The sequence below is a fragment of the Spea bombifrons genome, chromosome 6, assembly GCF_027358695.1.
Source record: "Spea bombifrons isolate aSpeBom1 chromosome 6, aSpeBom1.2.pri, whole genome shotgun sequence".
Classification (NCBI taxonomy): domain Eukaryota; kingdom Metazoa; phylum Chordata; class Amphibia; order Anura; family Pelobatidae; genus Spea; species Spea bombifrons.
The window spans coordinates 11377146-11396446 of record NC_071092.1 but is presented as its reverse complement, the minus strand read 5'-3'; the positions used below and the strand labels follow the sequence as shown (position 1 = coordinate 11396446).

General features: G+C 41.6%; 2 protein-coding genes across 3 annotated transcripts in view; both read left to right on the top strand.

Annotated features, from left to right (window-relative positions):
• The first annotated feature begins 95 nt into the window (after positions 1 to 95).
• On the top strand, positions 96 to 6873 carry MON1A (MON1 homolog A, secretory trafficking associated). Of its 2 annotated transcripts, none has more exons than XM_053469027.1 (6): positions 96 to 221; positions 2295 to 2567; positions 3451 to 3891; positions 4567 to 5332; positions 5972 to 6119; positions 6233 to 6873. In XM_053469027.1, the coding sequence occupies exons 2-6, from the start codon at positions 2426 to 2428 to the stop codon at positions 6371 to 6373; spliced, it is 1638 nt and encodes a 545-aa protein (XP_053325002.1). In that variant the 5' UTR covers positions 96 to 221; positions 2295 to 2425; the 3' UTR covers positions 6374 to 6873. The 2 variants fall into 2 exon arrangements, with proteins under 2 accessions (XP_053325002.1, XP_053325001.1); XM_053469026.1 differs by lacking the exon at positions 96 to 221 and adding an exon at positions 1821 to 1948.
• Positions 6874 to 14315: 7442 nt separating this feature from the next.
• MST1R (macrophage stimulating 1 receptor) overlaps positions 14316 to 19301 on the top strand; it is a 33980-nt gene continuing 28994 nt past the window's right edge. The window contains exon 1 of the mRNA XM_053469024.1: positions 14316 to 14615. The gene's annotated coding sequence lies outside the window, so the exon portion shown is untranslated. The remainder of the gene's footprint in view (positions 14616 to 19301) is intronic.

Sequence of the window (19301 nt, the reverse complement as noted above, 5' to 3'; positions counted from 1 at the left end):
GCGCATGGCATGCCGGGAAGTGTAGTCTATTTCTCCAGAAAACAACCTTCAAGAGAAATGCATAGGACCACCAATCCCAGGGTCCTTGGCGAACAAAACCCGCAAGAGATTATCTCCTGTAGAAGACGAGGAGTAGTTTTCCTAGAGGCTGTGGACACTAGAAGCGATTGCTTTGCGCTGCATGTCGGGAGTTGTAGTCTTTCTACTGTCTGTAAATGCATGTACGTATATTTACAAATGTTATATAAGTATTTGGTTCTGTGTGCCGGAAATGGATTATCCTGGAAGCAGTAATTTATGTGGGCTGTTTTCTGTTATGTTTTTTTTTAATCCTATAGATTTTCTGGTGTAGATTGAATGTTAAGACGTTTCACAGTCAGGTGTCTATTACCGCTGTAATAGGTAGCATGTAGTCGAGTTCAGTGTTACATGTCACCTACATGCAGTCATTCTCAGTGTTTGGGGTTTTATTTTTTAAAGGGCAGTCATGCTGATTTTTTTTTAGTGTTCCACGTAGAAATAATGCCCTTTAACTGTAACAAAGGCATGTACGCTTCCTAGAGTACCCTGCAGGGAGAGGCTCTGCAGAGCATTTCACTTAGATCAGGAAAAAACAACCCAACTGTTCCTTTAAAGAATGTTTCGGCGTGTAATCATAAAGCCAACCACATAGTTTGGCCTAGGGAGGCAGCTTTCCCTGCCGCAAACCCAGCTGCAGACTTCCCTCTTGGGCATTCAGGCTCTCGGGTGCTGCCGCCAGTAGAGATGTTCCAAACGACCCATTTACACCATGGAGATTTATGCAGAGCCGGCACACCCTTTATAGAATGCAGTAAAAGGCTTTCTGTTCTTTAAGACAAGGAGAGCAGGAATATGGCGTATCCTAACGCTCGGCGGCGAGGACAGCAGCTGCAGGGGAGGTGGTTGGCGGCATGGCCAAGGTAGATACACCGTAAGGTGCCGTTCTATCTGGATAAAACATTAATTGTGCTTTCCAGCAAGCTAAAGGGGCAGCTCTGCTCAGAGAGAGCTCTAATACACATTCTTGAAAAAAAAAACTTACCTGAGGTAGAAGCTGCAGCTGCCCTCCTCCTCTATAGTCCAACAATTATTATAATTATTGTTCTGTATAGCTCCATCATATTCCATAGCGCTGTACAATGGGTAGACAGGACATAACAAGCAGTATATAACATAACAATTTGACTGAAACAACAGGTGAGGAGGGCCCTGCTCAAATGAGCTTACAATCTTGCCGCACGTTAACGTGGCCTGCAAGTCACATGTATAGAAAAGTTATTCCGATGCAAAGTTTGACAAATGATCTCCATTCCATCACATCCAATGAAACTGTAGAGATAGAGATACTGCAAAGGGACACTGGAATCACATTTTTACATATGGCCCCCGGTGTATTGGTACCGTGTAACCATAGTGAAAGCAACCATGCAAATCAGAGGATTGAATCTAAAAGTGTCGTGTTTTGCTTGGTCATATTTGTATTTTCTGGCATCTTTAACTAGAACCGATACATTTGCGGAATTAAGATTTTAAGGAAATTATTTTTCTGCCTTGCTTTTGAAAATGCTGATTTCTACGAGAGTAGGTTTGGTGCTCGGTGCATTGTATGTAATGACACGGACACATTGGTCTGCTTAAACGTTTTGCATACACACGTCTGTGCCTTAAACAAACAAGTGTGTTGATTTAAGCAATGCCTTTAGCGTGAAGTGTCAAGGAACTACAATCCCCATAATGCAGCAGGGAGAAAGTGACCTTTAAATCACAGAGCAGAGAGGAGGGGTATTCTCCTGCATGCTGAAACGGGGAGTGTTCTCAAAAGTGACACTGGGGCAGGGGCCGTGTGGCACAATGCAAATGTACTGAGAAGAGTTAACGAGGAGGAATCATCAAGAATGACACTTGTAGTTGTGAGTTACCCAAGACGGTAAGGGGTTTAAAATAATCTGTGTTTGTGGAGATGACGGCATTTCCCGTGATGAGCCAAACATCACAGATTCTTTTTGGTGCTTTTTTTTACTGTAGTGTTTTAATTGTTAAAAGGAATGCTTCTACTCCAAGGCTTCCATTTCCATATAATGTAAAAGCGCCTGCAGCATATCTTGATGAAGTGACAGGTTAGCAGATAAAAGTGAGCCGCCAGGAGATATTTAAAACTATGCAGATCTTTGCTATTCAGTAACCGGATCTACTGCTTGACTAAAGTATTATTTTAAATTGTTGTTTCCTTGATAACCAAAGGCATGTTGGACAAATCATTATCTCTACTGCAGGGAGGAAGCATTATGTTGAAAAAGGAGGAGGGAAAGACTGCAGGCTGTCAGCATTATCCAAGTCGCCGCCCTATGTCTGCAGGGTGACCATGCCCTGAGGACTCCGTTGTCTCTAGGCAGCTTTATCCCATATGGAGCAGATGGCTTCAGATGTGCCCAAGATGGCATCGTTAGATGGGGGAGCTGCCAGCTCTTCCTTGCTGTCCCTGGAAGTGAATGACACCCAACGTTCTGAGAGTCCGGCCCCTACACTGACTCAGGGAACAGAACCAGGTGAGAATGAGGTCCAGCATGGTATAACTCGATAAGTGTGTTAAGAGACACACCGTGAGCCCGGGTCTATCATTCTGTCATTTTAATTGTCACACGTGGACGTTCTGTCGCCTGTGGTATACAGCACCTGCACTGGGGCTGCTTGTTCGCAGAAGCTGTACTGCCAGAGGCTGTCTATCCTTGATCTTCATTCGCCAAGATAGCTTACCTTTTTAATTCACTCTTTGAAATATAGAATTTGACGGCGCATAAGAACTACTCCGCGACTCTAGTCTGTCCATTTTCCCTGCTGTAAAATCATAAAATCTAACTAATTCCTCTCTTTACAGAAACTGGGAGTGATGAAAACCAGTGTAAAAGGGTGTCTAGGGAATAAAAATATGTATATATACTTTCCTTTTTTTTTTTTTTCTTTTTACCGGATACTCAGCTGCTGCCCATAAAAACACTCTCCTGGTGTTTAGAAATACAGATATGATCCACTAGGAGGCGCTCGTGTAAACCGGTTACGATAAACAAAAATAAAAGAGAAAAAGGTCCTTTTTCTCTTTTATTTTTGTTTATCGTAACCGGTTTACACGCGCGCCCCCTAGTGGATCATATCTGTATTCCTCTCTTTAGTCTTGTATTCAACGCTATCCCGTGCATGTTTAAATCTAAAAAAAATAATAATACAATTGGCCTATTGTCCTAACATATCAGCTCTGTTGAAGTATACTTCATTCTTGTACCTTGTTGAATGTTTCTATTGAATTCCATGTCTCATCTTTCCTCCAAACAATGCATTTTTTTAGTGACATTTATTACTTTGTTTCCCTTAAATGCCATCTATTTCCACTGCCAACCTCTTATTTATTCTCACATTCTCTGTTGGTTATTTAAGGAGCCAGCCAAGATGAGTCCATGTTTGTCCACGCTCGATCTTATGAAGACCTCACAGGTGAGGAGGAAGATTCCGTGCCCGGCAGCCCTGGAGCTGAGCCTAGTAGTATGGAACAGATCAGCCAGGACTTCAACAAGCTTAGTACCCAACTGAGTGTAACGTCTCTGCAGGACGTTGAGCAGTGCAGAGAAGTAACTTCTGATTTGGGACCCAGGGACGCTTCTCGTTCCATAAGCGGAGATGAAGATGGAGATGGAGCTTTCAGAGCAGTAGATGCCTGGTACCAGCACCAGAAACACGTGTTTGTGCTGAGTGAAGCTGGAAAACCTGTGTATTCACGTTATCATTCGGAAGAGGTTCTTTCAAGCACAGCGGGTGTGATGATGGCACTTGTGTCCTTTCTAGAGACAGAGAAGAATGCTATCCGTTCCATCCATGCAGGTGATTTTAGCAACGTCTATTTTGATTTTTTTAGTGGCCTTGTAGATGCTACATGTAAATCAGTTTATTATACACAGTACAAAAAGAAAGTTATCCCCATACATCTAATAAATCTGAGTGGTAAAATAACTAGCAAGATATCCACAGCCTGGGTTAAAGATTTCTGTAAATGTAGCAAGTATTTGAATTTATAAATTGCTACTCGGTGCTTGCAGACATTGGCATGCATGTTAATAGCCCGTGACTTACCTATAAGATTGCAAAACTTTGCTCTCTTTTGATGAGGGGAAAAATAGTTTGTTTGAACATTGTTACAAATGTAATGCAACAAAGAAAAACCGGGTGATTTTTCAGTAGTTTACGTTATTATATTTTCTGTCCAAAATTGTCTACATATTTCGGCTTTGTAAAAGAAGTTGGTTATGCTGGTAAAGGTAACCTTAACAAATTGTACTACAAGTAGAATGTCCAGAGGAGTTAGTAAAATAGTTTAACCTTAACCAAGAAATAAAAAATAAATCGGCATAGCTGGCAATCCAAAATCCTCATTGTAATTTAGGTTGAGATATTTTAGGTAGAGATCTTCCTCGGCCCTGAAGACTACACATGAGTTTGTATCGTGTGCTACCATGTTATTGTTTGGTCTCTGACAAATCTTTCTATTCCCCTCGGCAGATGGCTACAAGGTAGTATTTGTGCGTCGCTCCCCTCTAGTGCTGGTCTCGGTCTCTCACACTCGTCAGTCAGAACAAGAGATTTCCCAAGAACTGCTTTATGTTTACTATCAGATACTCAGCCTGCTGACAGGAACCCAACTCCACCACCTTTTCCAGCAGAGGCCCAGTTATGACCTGCGGCGCCTACTCTCTGGCTCAGAGCGTATCACGGACAGCCTGTTGGACCTGATGGACACTGACCCCAGCTTTCTGCTCTCAGCTGTCCGCTGCCTGCCTCTTGCTCCCGCTATAAGAGACTCTGTTGGCTCCAGCCTCCAGCAGGCTAAGGCCAAAAGCCTTGTCTTTTCAGTTCTAATGTCCAGGAACCAATTGGTCAGCCTGGTCAGGAAAAAGGACCAATATTTGCATTCTATTGATTTACATCTGCTCTTCAACCTGGTCACGTGTTCTAGTTCCTTTAGGGAGGGTGAAGCATGGACTCCTGTTTGTCTCCCTAAATTTAACCCGTCTGGCTTTTTCCATGCTCACATCTCCTACCTAAGCCAAGAGACTGAACTCTGTCTTCTGCTGATCTCCACTGATAGAGAGGATTTCTTCACAGCGTCCGATTGCAAGAGGAAGATTGTGGAGCGTCTGGAGAAACGTGGAAGCTGGGGGCCACTCCAAGAAGCTTTAAAAAGCCCATTCTATGATGTCAGCCTCGTTGGTGTTCCTGAACTCAGGCATTTTCTATACAAATCCAAAAGCTCTGGTCTGTTGACCAGGTAAGATACATTGATTTGAGAAATGCTAGAATCATACAGCTAAACCAATTAAGTATTAGACAGTGGTACTTTTTTAAATATGCAAAACCTTATTACACAGATTTACATTTATATAAAAAAAGTTCCAATTCTTATATGTAATTAACTTAAGGAATTGATATGCTAATTCTGCTGCATTTGGTCACAGATCTTAGCTTCCAGAAGGTAAAGTGGTCCCTTTATTTATAAGGGTAGTCAATTAATTTGTATATTACAGTACTGGTTAGTAGAAGGAATGTCCTGGAACTTAAAAAGTAACAATTAGAAATATTCATGTTTTAATCTTAATTTAAGAAAATTGCTCTGGGGATTTATTCTCTAAGCGCAGAGTATCACATTCTGAATTTGGCTGAAAAAATGTACAGTTATTTATTGCATTCACAACAGCTGGATGAAATTTCTTCTGAGTATAATCATTGAAAAATGGTTAAAACAGCACTTTTTAAACTTCGCATTGGACTTAGTAGGGTCAAAGCTGCCAAGTTAAACTACAGAGTTAAAGGCAGTTGCAACCAGGTTAACTTTGGCGATTAGCCACATAAACCCCAGCTTATATTAATGTATACTACAACATATACTGAGCAGCTGATGTCCACTTAGTCCTGCGATGGAAGCTCCCTATGACACGGAAGGAGAGAAGAAGCGGCTTCTGTCTCTTTACCAGTTTCTACACAGCAAAGCGCACTGCAGCACTCATCCTCTCAGCACCATCTACCACATGGGTCCCCATGAGAACATACTTGCCTGGGTGAGCAAAGGAGTTCCACTTGAAATATAAAGCTATTGTAAAGAAGCACGAAACCAGGGTATCCTGGCATTAAAGCTAAAGATTTTCTAACATATCTCCCTCTTGCACTGCAGGTAACAGAGGCCTTTGAACTGTACGTCTGTTTCAGCCCACTTGGGACAAAGTCATCAGCAGTAAGTGGCGTCTCTCGCCTTCTGCGCTGGATCCGCAAAGAAGAAGAGAGGCTGTTTATCCTAAATTCTCCCACCTACTAAAATCTACTACTACTTAAAAGTAATGTTGATGTAAACCATTAGCACCAACAATATATTTAAAAATGTTCCCGCACAAATATTCCATCTCATAGAAATCTGTCTCCAAGGAGCTGGAAAAGAGATGAGTTTGAGCGAGAATCTAATTTACGTCTCAGTTTTGCCACGGGTCTAATCTTTTGTCCTCTTACTCAAGCAAATATTTCCAAATGCAATTATACTGCTTGGAAAACAAAGTTCACACTATAGCTGGTATTATTTAATACTTTTAGTTTCAGTTATAGTGACTTAGTTCAGACCAAAAACTTGTTTTGAACAAGAAATCTGTATCTCAAACCTCCCTTGATGTGCAATAAAGATTTTCTTTTATATGATGTGTTAAATGAAATATTGAACCAATACCATTTCCTTTGTAGTTTGCATGTTCTGAGGTACATGCACTTGGAATGGAGGAAACCAATGTGAAGCTAAAACTTTTAATAAATACACATTTTTAAATACTATGGGTGTTGTAGCTCTTCAGTTTTTTTTCTTGAAGCCCAAGGTCCAATGCTTCAATGTGTAGAAGGTACGGAACATGATCCAAAGTGCTCAAGACCCCAAAATCTAATGAGGAGGCCCTTCCCTCCCATACATAAGCCTGAAGGAGTGTCTTATCTTCTTGGTCCTTCTCAAAGTTCAGTAAATTGAACCATGACGTTTTTAAGGAGAGACGGGTGCCGTTGGCATCACTGCCTCTCCCACCATAACAAGCCATATTACTCCAGTTCCACTGCGGCATTTCCAGTGCGACAAATCCGTGAAGCCAAAAAAGCTGACGGAGTATTACTATCGTGTGTCACCTGAAATAGTACAAAAATCCACACAACGCTACAAAATCAATCGAGCATATGTGCACAAAAAGAATGGCGTGAAATCATGAGTGCAAGTGGGAAAAATTAAAGTGTCCATAGTAGGCCCCAGCCTTTCAGCCGGTATTATAAAAATCGTGCCACCTAATGGCCAGGAAAAGGTGAAGGTGAAAAACTTGATTTGTTTAGCTCACTCTGTTACTTTCCTGAAGAAGATATGGAGAATAAGGCCCAACGCATCTCCTGTTGAACCGAATATATGTTCTGTAAGAGTAAACAACAGAGGCAAAAAAACAAATGACGAGACACTCAGCTTACGTACAAATTAAAGTCATACCTGTGACTTCCCCCAGAGTAGGCTACCTGGAGAGCTCCTTCTTCTGGAAGTGGCTTTGTGGGGGTGGTGTGGGGCTAGCCATACATGGAGGCAGGGGAGGGTGGCACATTTTTGGCCTGGGGGGCAGGCAAAGCCATCTACTCTTTGTACCGCATACTCGTACACATCTTATGTATACATTTACACCTACACACTCATACTAACATATACAAAGATTTACACATACATACTTATGCTAACACATACACTTACACATATACACTCATGCTAATACACACAAACTCATGCTAACATACACATACTTACACATACACAGTCATGCTCACACTCCCTCTAACGCACACCTACACACTCTTGCAAACACATGTACATTCAGTGTAACATACATGTATGCATACATACATACATACTTATTCCCTATCTAACTTGCTTGTCATCTCTCTCACTCTCATTCTCTCCCTCACTCTCTTAGCTTAGGCTTCTTTCTCACACAGTGTGTGTGAGCAGCCATGTTTTTACCTCCGGGCCACTTCTTCCATGGGGCCAAGCAAGGGCAAAGGCTAACTAAATACACGGTAGGGGTTTGTCTAACCCCTGACAAGTGGATGAGAAGTAGGAGGAGACGTGGCAGATAGTGGGCATAGCCAAGCACCTCTAGCCTGGCCAGGGAAAGAAGGCAGCAGCGCCAGAGACTTCCCAGGTTCAGGATACTACTGAACATTAAAGTCTGTGGTCTGGCTGGGAAAAACAGCTGTAGGGCGATAATAGATTTATGGCATGGAAAAAACAGGAATAAGGGCACCCATGCAAACAGGTACATGTCGCCACTCTTCTCCTACATGCAATAAGTCATACTTTGCCCTACTTTACCCTACCGAGATTAAAAAAAGCTGGAAGTTCCCCTTAAGGGCAGTCATGTTCGAAGGTTCATTTGTGGTGAGGAGTTACAGATATCATTAAACTTCCTGTATTTCCACAAGTATTTGGCACTGGGAATGAGCAATGAATGTAATGGTGCATCTCCTGACACTGAAAGGGGGCTAAAAATAACCTGTAATGTTGTGCTCCCTGGAAACAGCAGGTAGGTAAACGACAAGTTTAAAGAGTTAAGTCGACCCATTTATTTGAGTGCACAGAGGAAAAAAATTCACTATTCCCTGCAAAGCCGATGAATTCAATTTTGATCTTAAACCCAAATTGCTTGAGGACAGAACACTTGGCTCTGTTAAAGTCGGGCGACTAGATTTCCTGCCCTGAATGATGCATTATTTAAAGGGACACTTGATTTTATATAGATTTTTTACTACATTGAAACATGCATTTGTTTTTTTATAGTTCTGTCTCATTTCCTCCTACTCTGCATTCCTTTCCTGAAGCAGGCAGCATATCTAAGGATTGTTCCTCTGCTTGCACAGTAGTGTTTCCGCTAAACGTTGTCTCGCTGAAATAATGGGAAGCTAGAAACATAAAATTTGACAGGAGATAAGAACCATTCGGCCATCCAGTCTGCTCATTTTCCCTGCTGTAAAGGCTCAGACCTTAATCAGTACTTGGTATTATCTCTGATGGGAGTCTATTCCATTTATCTACCACCCTCTCAGTTTAACTCACCTACTCAACATGCACAGCACTAAGGTTTTGGAGTTTTTTTTTTAAATTCTTAGGTACAACCAAATTTATGAGACAGCTATTTAACAATTTATTTAATGGTTAACTTTTTTCTTGACTTTTTTTTTTTTATACCATTCTCAGGGTTCCATGATAAACGGGTCACACAGTATGGAGTTGACTCCTTTATATACTTATTGGAATCAATAGTTTTCTCATTAGTGTATCACAATCCACCCTGTAGCAGTACATTTTCTGCACTAAAATAAACTATTAATTAACTTGCAGCATGGTATGTGACTCTCATCAGTCTGTAACTGCTGCTGCTGACAAGATAAAATGGCGTCCGCACACTTATATATGTAATGCTTGTCCCCTCCCCTTGTAAATGCTGATTGGCCAGAGTGAAAAAAGTAAGGAAAACCCACAGGTTTCACAGCCATAACAATCAGTGTGGCCACGCCCCATGTTTTTGGCTCCTTCCACCTATCAGTCATTGATATGTAGCCTCCTAGACACAGACCCTCACAGTTTACCTCATAAACCAGCGCCAAAACAGCTTCTAATGGCGGCGGCCGCACACGATGCCGAATCGTGAATTTTGCAGTTTGTTTTTGTCACTTTCGTTGAACGCCCTCATCGTTGAGTCGTACAAATGCACGAAACAGGCAATTTTTTTTATTTTATTGCATAGTGGTTCCAAAGCTTCTATCTTTATGAGGGCCAGTGGTTCTTTGTGACCAAAATCAACTGTTTTGTTTCCACTGATGTTTCATTTCCTTGGAGCTTGGAATGCTTGCTGGGAATGAGTGTATCTACAGCCATAAGTCCCAATAATGTGTATATAAACAAAAGGAAAAGGATACTATTCAATAGTATCAGGCGGGTATCAGTAACGTAGCCGGCTGGAATGTTTGGAGAGAATGTGGTTCAGCTGTTTTTAGGATTTGTTTTTTGAATATCAAATGTGAACCTAGTATGAGGGGCTCATTATACCTCGTGGGCACTCGTCTAATCCACATGCTCCCTAATTTGCTTGTGCTGGTTTTAAGACTGAATATATTGTTAGCTGAAGGAAAGTATTTGTTGCATTCTTAATGAGCCATATAAGATAATCTAAAACATAAAATAGTGATAATAATAATACATGCGATGTTCTGAATGTCTGTATTGGAGAGAAGATAAATGACAAAGATATAATTAACAAAATATATATTTTTTTTTTTACATAAAAACCTGCAATCTAAATATTTTCCAGCTATTTAGCTGGCCCTAATGTTAAGGTCTATGGCAGGGTGATGTGGTTTGACCATAGATGGCGCTGCCATTTAAAAAAACATAAAAGGTCAGCTACACAGCTTTATATATCATTGTTTATAAAAGGCAGACATTGCCCTTTTTGTCAAGGTTTAGTGAAGCAAAGTACGTTCGCTTCACTCATACCTGTCTCACTGCTGGCTATTAGCATCCGTACAGGAATGGGAGTGCGTGTTTATAGAAAATTGTAAATATTTGGTTTACAATTAAAGGAGTGTTTTTAATTGGTAAAGATGAGTCGAGTGGCAAAATAACTCAGACCATTATAAGGATTTGGCTGTAGGCTATGCAGGCCCAGTGCCTGTTGGGCTACCGAGTCCAGGACTATTTCTCAATTTCAGAGAGTACATAACCACTTTACATGGTGGGCTGCGATGCATTCAATTCTAGTCTTCTTTTGGTTCCAGTAAAGTCCTGAAGAACAATGCAAAATAAGAGGAAGGTTAGGCTGCTCTGTTCTGGCTCGCACACCTCTCCTTGGTTATTCTATTTTTCTGCTCTTAGGCACCTTTCTGAACATCAATAGATATGTTTGTTAAGTCTTCTGAAATGTAAAGAGTTGGTTGACAGATGATCTTCAAGCAGTTGCTTGAAAAAACATTTCTTAATGGTGTGTCTTGGTTGGGCTTTACAAAGGCTTTTGTGATTTGTGGCCTCAAATCTTCTAAACGGTTAATAAAGAGTTACGTAGGATTTCGAGAATCATTTCTGCAGGTTTATAGCAGGCCTGCTGAAAGCTATTTATGTTATGGAGCGGAGTGTGGACACCAGTCCTTGCAGCTGGAGTTAACAAAGGCGGAGCATTCCATGGTCTTGGATTATTCTTCTGTTATTATCCAGGAGGCAGGTGCCCCTGAAGTAACTCAGTACCCTACAGTGAAAAGAGGAGGGAGTCTTCTCTGACTCAGGGAGTGGTAAGCCTCTACCTGTTTGGCTGAGGGTGTTCAGTGTGTTTGAGTATGGATGTGGGCGGTCAGCTTTTGTTTTTTTAAGTTTGTATCAAAGGGTCTGAGCGTGATCAGTATGGTTCAGAACAGTCAGTGTTTGAGTTTGTGCCATTTTGTGGAGGGTAGTCAACAGATAAACACCTTGATGCAGACATCAGACAGGCACCATGGCAGGATAGGGACACAGATTTCAAACAGGATTTCCATGGTTTGAAAAGTCTGTAGACAAGAGGCTATGGTCATACTGGCAGGGCCTGCTCCCTGTGACCAGATAACCCTACAGGAGGGGGCAAGAAGACATAATCGAGCAAGCAGGGTCAGTACGAGAAGACCACAAACAGCAGGCCAAATCGGGACACAAACACCGATACACTGCATACTGCAAAGCATACTGCACTGCATACACTACAATGCAAAGGCACGGCAGGTATTTAAGGACACGGCTACACCGAGGTAATCAGGTTCAGCTGTCATAGTACTTAGGCCCAGGTTCTACACTCAGAAGGTTGGCCTCTAGAGGTTGCGAGGGAGATAACACCTGACTTGTGTTGAGTCCCAGCACAAAGGGTGAAATAATGAGGCTGACAGAAATGGAATGTAAATGCGCATGAGATAGGTATATCCTGAATAGAAGACCAAGGACTGATTATGGTTTCAAGTCTCTACGTCAGGAAAAATAAGGAGATTAGATCATCCAAATGTGCCTAAGGTGCCATTAAATCTTTCCATGGCGGGCGGACTGGTAATCTTAACAGGGCTGAACCATACCTGGCCTTTGTTGGCATTCTGCCTCGACAACCGCACCCTGCCCTCCAGCGAAGACGGTTTTTTTTTTTTTTATTATAGAAGCACAGATTTACAGGACCCCTGGCTGTAGAGAGTCTGTACCCCTGTTTGTGGGTGTCTTGCTAGTGTGGTCACCAGAAAAATCCTTTTGGGAGCCATGCTTACGCATTAAAAAAACAATGTTTCTGTTACACTTTCAGTTTTAAATACATATTGTTACTTTTAGGACTGTGGAACAAGGTTCTACCACCAAACATTAAAAGGTGGGCTGCAGGATTTGTGTGGGTTGGGGGATTGTCCTAGCAAATTCAGGATTCTTGGCAGCTATCAAAATGTGTTTTTGCAGGGCGGTTAGGGAGTCTACTAGAAACACATTCATTATGAAGGACAACCCAGCCACAGTTTGAACTATGCATTATGCAGGGCTAGCGTAGCCCTTCTTATAGGAGAAGCTGATTAGGGATTGGCCTCCATAATAAGTGAAGTATGAGTGCTGAAACTGCAAGTCAATCCCAAACCATTTGCTTCTGTTTGGTGCACTCGCTATCCTGGGAGATGACGTTATAACTCGCCGCTCCATAGTTATTGGGTATTATTGGGTCACCTTAGGCAGAAGCTGTTTATGTTGCAAAGGAAAGTGAGTTGAGCTGTTCTGCTCACCTGGAGGGTCATGGTTTAATGAGTGTACCTCTCTGGGTGGGCCTCAATTAGAGGATGTACCCTATTTCTGGAATGGAGGACACAGCTGGCTACTAAGTGCATCAAACATTTCAAAGGAAATAAGAGGAATTTGCCTCCTACTTTGCTGTTCTTTGGGTGTGACATGATGGTTCTCGCACTTAAAGGGGGAGTCAAAAATAGACTGTATCGATTGGCGGGGGCTGGCATTACTCGGAGCACATTCTCCTCTAACAAGCGGGTTCTGCATTGAACCCAGCACTGTCCATAGCAGCCTATGCTGGCCCGTCTACTAGCCCTTGCACGGCAGCCCTGCCGAGTCCTTTTCATAGAAATATGCTGGGGAAAAAAAAAGACTGCGTTATATTTGACTTTTTGGTTAATTTACTAGCTTAAATCTTCTGCCGATTATTTTTTTTCTCTTCGATATATTTAATTTTGAACAAAAATAGCAAACGTATCCATGTTACAGTATATTTTAGTGTGGTATATGCCCAATGCTTTGGCACCAAAGGGTTACCGGTTTTTAAGTATTTTGTTCTTGGAATCGTAAATAAAAAAAAAAAAAAAAAATGCAGGTAAACTTTGTCAAGTTTATTGAAAGGAGGAGAAATGTTAGAACAAGAGATCATAATCTAAAGCTAGAGGTTTAGATGTAATGTAAGGAAGCTATTCTTTACTGAAAGGGTGGTAGATAAATGCAACAGCCAGGGGCGGACTGGCAGGAAAAGCAGCCCTGGAAATATTTGGACGCCAGCCCCAGGTATTTTATCGCGTGGTCGAAGCAGGATTCCTTGCGCATGTGTAAGCGCTCCAGAGCGTTAAGCTGCGGACTGAGTTAGGTTTCCCAGTAGGCCAGTCCGGCCCTGGCAACAGCCTCCCATCAGAAGTGGTAGAGACTAATACAGTGCGGGGAATTTAAACATGCATGGGGCAGGCATAACTCTATCCGGAATCTAACACAAGATCCAGAAAGAGTAAGACATGAGCCTTAAATCAGAAAAACAGGCACAGATTACATGGTCCAAATGGTTTTTATCTGATAGAATTCTCTGTTGTTTTATCCGTGTTTAATAGGAATGCAGTAAAACAAGAATGAAGAAACCATTTAACGCTCTGCTGATTTTTGTCCTTCTTTTGGCTCTTTTTGTACAGCCTGTCCAGTGCTAACACTTCCTTGCATCTTATGAAACTCTGTCTGAAAACTTTATTCACTACAGTCAGTAACTGTACGGCAGCGACCTGTGACTGCAAAGTGTACAGCAGCACCGGGAACTTCATTACTGTGCGAGTAGTTAGAGGGAGTGGTGAGTACCAGGCGGAGATTAGCAGATGGGGAGGTATGGGGTTCTTTCTCCTCATAGGATCTAGCTGCGAGTGTGAGTGCGAGGGACGGACAGGGTGCCTGCGAGCTGAGCAGGGTGGGGAAGGGACACTCGGCATATACAGTAGATTGCGCAATAAAAGACTGCCTGTGGATGAGGGTGGAGTTCTTCTGGAGCCCTGAGCCACCTCCCTCCGCTCTCCTCCATCGCCACATATTTATTATCCTTACACTAAAACAAGCCAGAAGCCCCCTCCTCCCGAGACCTCCGTCCCGGTCAGACCAGAACTTCCAGCTTCCCCCTCCTCTGGGAGAGAGACAGAAGACCCCCTCTCCGCCGCAGCCCACTCACATTCCTGCGCAGGGTCTGCCGGGCAGCTGCACGTGAAACATACAGGTAAGTGCCTTCTTCTCGATTTAAGTGTAAGCTCCGCAGCCCAAAGAGTGTTCTAGCTCAGACAAAGCAGCGCTGCTGTTCTTTCTCTGCGGATTGTTTCTAGGAGATCTGTATTTATATGACCTAGAAATAACCCAAAGGACGTCTTACCGGAACATATTCCATCTGCTAAAACATAAGTTCAAGTTAATGGGGAAAAAAAGTTTGGCGAAAAGTAATAGAATTCTTGTAAGTGACCCTGGACTTGAGTGGCAGATAAAACTCACCTTTTCCTGGAAGAAAAAAAATCCTACAGTTTCACTGCTTGCGCAGGAGCAATATTAGTCCTGAGTAAAATTTAACCAGCTTTGCTTGTAAAATACCGGCTACCTGTTATTGATGGCCCCAGGGGAGTGCCTCGAGTACAGAAGCTTTCAATCAGTTACTAAGGGTATTTCAGGCAGGTAAGAACCTGCTAGTGTCCTGCTTGAATACAGGTGAGGCACTAACAATCAATTCTTCAGATTAATTTCTAATAGGTAAAACAGTGTGTTTAGAGGACCAGGCTGGCTGTGAGTTTTTAGTGTTGCTTGTAAAGGGTTCAGTTTGCTTGCGCTTGTGCTGAGCAGTAAATGCAGGTGGAGGGTGGTGGCTCTTGGAAGGACACGAGTTCTTTAAGATCCATGGCGGTTGTCTAAATAAATGCTCATACTAAGCAAAAACAGAGAATATTGTCTCCTCGAGGCCACCTTGTCACAGAAGAGGTTAGACTAGTAGCCCTGTGCAGAAATAATAAAATGCGGCATTAAATGGGGAAATAACAGTATGAGCTAATTTTACGTCTGACGTGTAATTAGAAAATCATTGCTTTCATATAGTCTATAAACTCGTTGGCTCCAACATGGATCCAGCGCTCTCACGGGGCAGCATGTTCTCCCAGGCGGTGTTTAATGGGCTCAGCAATAATTTTTTAATAAGATACAAAAAGCTCCGGTTAGAATATTAGTACCTAATTAGTCATACATTCTCTGCAGCACTCCCTTTTTCTCTATTTACTTTCCTATCCCCATAAGGCAGCGTTTCCTGCACACTAAGTGCCTCTGCAGAAATTGATTACATAATTAAAGTTATCATGTCCCTTTCCATAACTTAGTAAGCCGTATAAAAACTTCACCCTGCTAAACGGCTGCTATCAGCCCGGTTCTTGTAAATACCGGAATGTAAGCCCCCCAGGCCTTTCACTGCAGATAAAGGCAAGCGGTTTCACCTCAAGTGCAATGTACTCTGTGATGATTCCATTAAATGCAGAAATGCTGCTGTTTACAGGGGTCCTTATAGGGGGGATTAACCTTTTTAGTAACAGGAAGGCGAGTTCAATGATGCTATTACCACCCAGCTGGTGCTCTTTGACCAGCATGTCATATATGAACACTATACCCATGGTACAACGCTGCGGAATCTGATGGTGCTATATAAAACGACAAATAATAATAATATGATCTAGCATGATTTTTCATGGGGATGTGCTTTATGGGACCATTACGGGTTAGTTTGTGCACAGAATCTTTGGCTGTTAAAGGGTTAATATCGATGGGTATCGGGGTCTGCAGGTTAAGCTGTAGGCTTTGGTGTGCTAGAGAGGACGTCATCCACTGCAGTTGGTATGCATTATTATTATTTTATTATATGCGTTATTTATTATTATAGTTTAGTTATATAGCGTCAATGACTTACACAGCACTTCTTATGGTGTATATGCTAACGTTCAAAAGTTTGGGGTCGTTTTGCTGTTTTCAGAGAAAACAAGGCCGTTTATAGCATAATTGCAATAAATTTTTAATCTTTAATCTTTTAAATTTAAACTTGGATCAGGGAACACAACGTGGCATTGGAACACAGGAGTGATGGGGGTGATAAAGGGCCTCTCTACGCCTATGAAGATATTCCATTACAAATCAGACATTTCTAGCTACAATAATCATTAACAATGTTAACGTTTGCGCTGGCTTTCTGTAAGGACATTTTTACATGACCCCCAAAATGTTGAAGGGTAGTGTACATCCAAAGGGTTTGACAAAACTAGTTGACAGACTAAGACAAGCCGATACATTAGACAAGCTTATGTATACCGCTCCAACGTCATTGTCTGTCCTTCTAAAGTTTTTAAGGGCTTGTCATTCACAGATGGAAGAAAGCCAGTTTCACAAATGTTACATCTACCTATACCAGGGGTCTCCAATGTTTCCTTTAATGAATATTACTTTTAATTACTGAACATATTTGAGGACTATTAATAAGACTGGAAAGTAATGAAAACTAGGCTTTGGAGTTTTTCTTTTCTTTTCATCAGAATAGATGAACGCACCTTAATACCCTAACACAGAGTTTTTCTGTAGTGAGAGGGCTGTGAGCTATTTGGTGGCAGCTGACGAGCTTCCTGTTGAAGACCCCTGGCCTGTATGTTCCATTAGCCAAACTGACGGAAAATGTATGATTTCACCCTTGTTTTCTCGTTTCCAGTGAATAATATTGTGAATGTTGCGTCAAATAAATGGTTTCGTTTGATTGAATCTATTAACCAGAGGACATGGGTATCTGTGGTGGGTAGTGGGGTGTCAGAATCTGCCATCAGTCCCGTAATTATTAACTATTTGTTTACTGCTGGCATGTAACATTTTGTAGAATCTCATATTGATCTCTATGGATACTTTCCAAAAAAGATCGACCTGGCTCCACGAAAATCCACCCGGTTTCTCTGGCATAATACCATAAAGTCACGAGCGTCTGGCAGTATTTCAGTAAATTCGAGGGCAGCATAGTCCACGGGTTCTACAATGGTTTGCAGATGATCTGGCCTGGGGCTTAGACCCAGACTGCGTTATGTGTATCTCTTGGGATCAGTAGTTACATGGCCAGGAACAATAGAAGCGGCAGACAGATTTAAAACCTTGATGATCAGTTGATTAATAGAGGTTATTTTGAAAGAATTAGTTATTAGCATTTGCATTTAGTTCAGGGTCTTGAAAATGAAACAATTGTTCAGTCCGCATTGATCGCAAAGGGGTGTGAAGTCAAAAGTGTAATGTGTAATGCCCAAGTTCCTGGTAGAGAGAGACCCGAAAGATGTCTAGTGCAAGCGGGTTTAGTCATTTAAAAGGTGTTTTCCACATAGAAAAACAAAAATCAAACTCCCTAGTGTGTGATGGAAATAATCTTTTACAGATCTGTAATTGTCTTCTTTCCTCTGATGGTTCAATCAAATAAAAACCACACATATATTTTTCAAGAAGCTTGTTTAGTTTATATCGCGTTGATGTTGCGTTACATCTGTCCCCAAGTACTGAAATCCTCAATTAGTATTTTTCCAATTAGACCGTTATTAGTTACCATTTATTTCCCGGTGATGAACCCGGTGCACTTGTCCTGAAAGTTTGACTCTTGTATAGTTATTGTATATAAATATTTTAACGTGTGTTTAAGGTCAAAGTTAAAATACAGATCATGTTTATTTAAAGGTCATATTAACCACCCAGTTCCTATTTATAAGCTTTAGGACTTTATTATGCAATTGTATTCTTTGCAGATGTTCAGTGAATCAGCTGGAAAGGCAACCTCTGCTGCTTAATCTGCTTTAGACTCAACTCATGAGCCAAAATATATCGCTACCCCCAAGCTTGTTGATCATTATGTAATATTAACAAAAAGTATCACCTGAAAGCAAACAAGCTTTTTTTTGATATTCCATCAATTATTATGTTTATCAACAAATTCCCAGGCTTAAAATAATAAACACCCTTCTGTTCCTAGAACATGGGTTCAACAATAATATGAAATGGAACGTGCAGTACTTTGATTTCACTCTGTAGAATGCCTGCTGGCTGAGATTAATGGGAGTGTTCTCTCGCAGCAGTTTAAGTATAACTCTGTGTAATTAACAAGAAGCGTCAAAAAAGTCATTAAAGTAAACTGCTGGGAAAATAGCATGTATGATGTCGTCTCATGTGTGTTGGCTTTTAAACTGTAAAAGCATAATGTATGTTTGTTTTATACGGCAACCAGTTGTGTTTAGCTGTTTTATGTAGCACGTTGCATCTGAATTTTGTAACACATAGTGGGGGCTCCTGTGTGACGATGATCTCCTGGCGTTCCATTATCCCTTCGTAATGTTACACCCCATGCATTAGCTTCGTGATTTACTTGCGTAGGGAATTACTACATAATCCTAACACTCATTACAAAAAGTAGCTGTTGTTTTAGTTGCTCTTGGCAGTTGCTTTTGCAGACGGAGTTTTTAAACCCAGTGAGTTGTCTTGTGACTTCTTTCGACCCGAGCCTTGTGCGCAGGCCGCTTGGACCGTAGAGACTTGTGGCCACTGGGTATACAACCCCTTCACACCTCCTGGTGAGACTGGGAGTAACGCTGACTCTGCAGACACAAAACTTTGATTCATTAGAAATAATACTTAGTAATACAAGGCAATCAAATACACAATGATAAAGCGGTGAAGACGCCAGGGACGACTTACTCTTCTGTCACCGGTAAAAGTAGAAACAACACATTTCATAAATTCAAAACAGTTATGCTTGGGAATGATGGCATTTTTCTTTTTGGAAAGTATTGAAGAGTTACCATATACACTAAATTGAGCTCTAGCATTGAGTAGTTTCAAAACGCTCTCTCCATTAAACTAAATAATTTTATAGACA

What these genes read in the sequence shown, in the direction of transcription:
- MON1A (XM_053469027.1), top strand. Translation starts at nt 2,426, where the DNA reads ATGGAGCAGATGGCTTCAGATGTGCCCAAGATGGCATCGTTAGATGGG. An exon ending in GACTCAGGGAACAGAACCAG is followed by an intron (nt 2,568 to 3,450) that starts GTGAGAATGAGG and finishes TGGTTATTTAAG; the next exon opens with GAGCCAGCCAAGATGAGTCC. An exon ending in TATCCGTTCCATCCATGCAG is followed by an intron (nt 3,892 to 4,566) that starts GTGATTTTAGCA and finishes TCCCCTCGGCAG; the next exon opens with ATGGCTACAAGGTAGTATTT.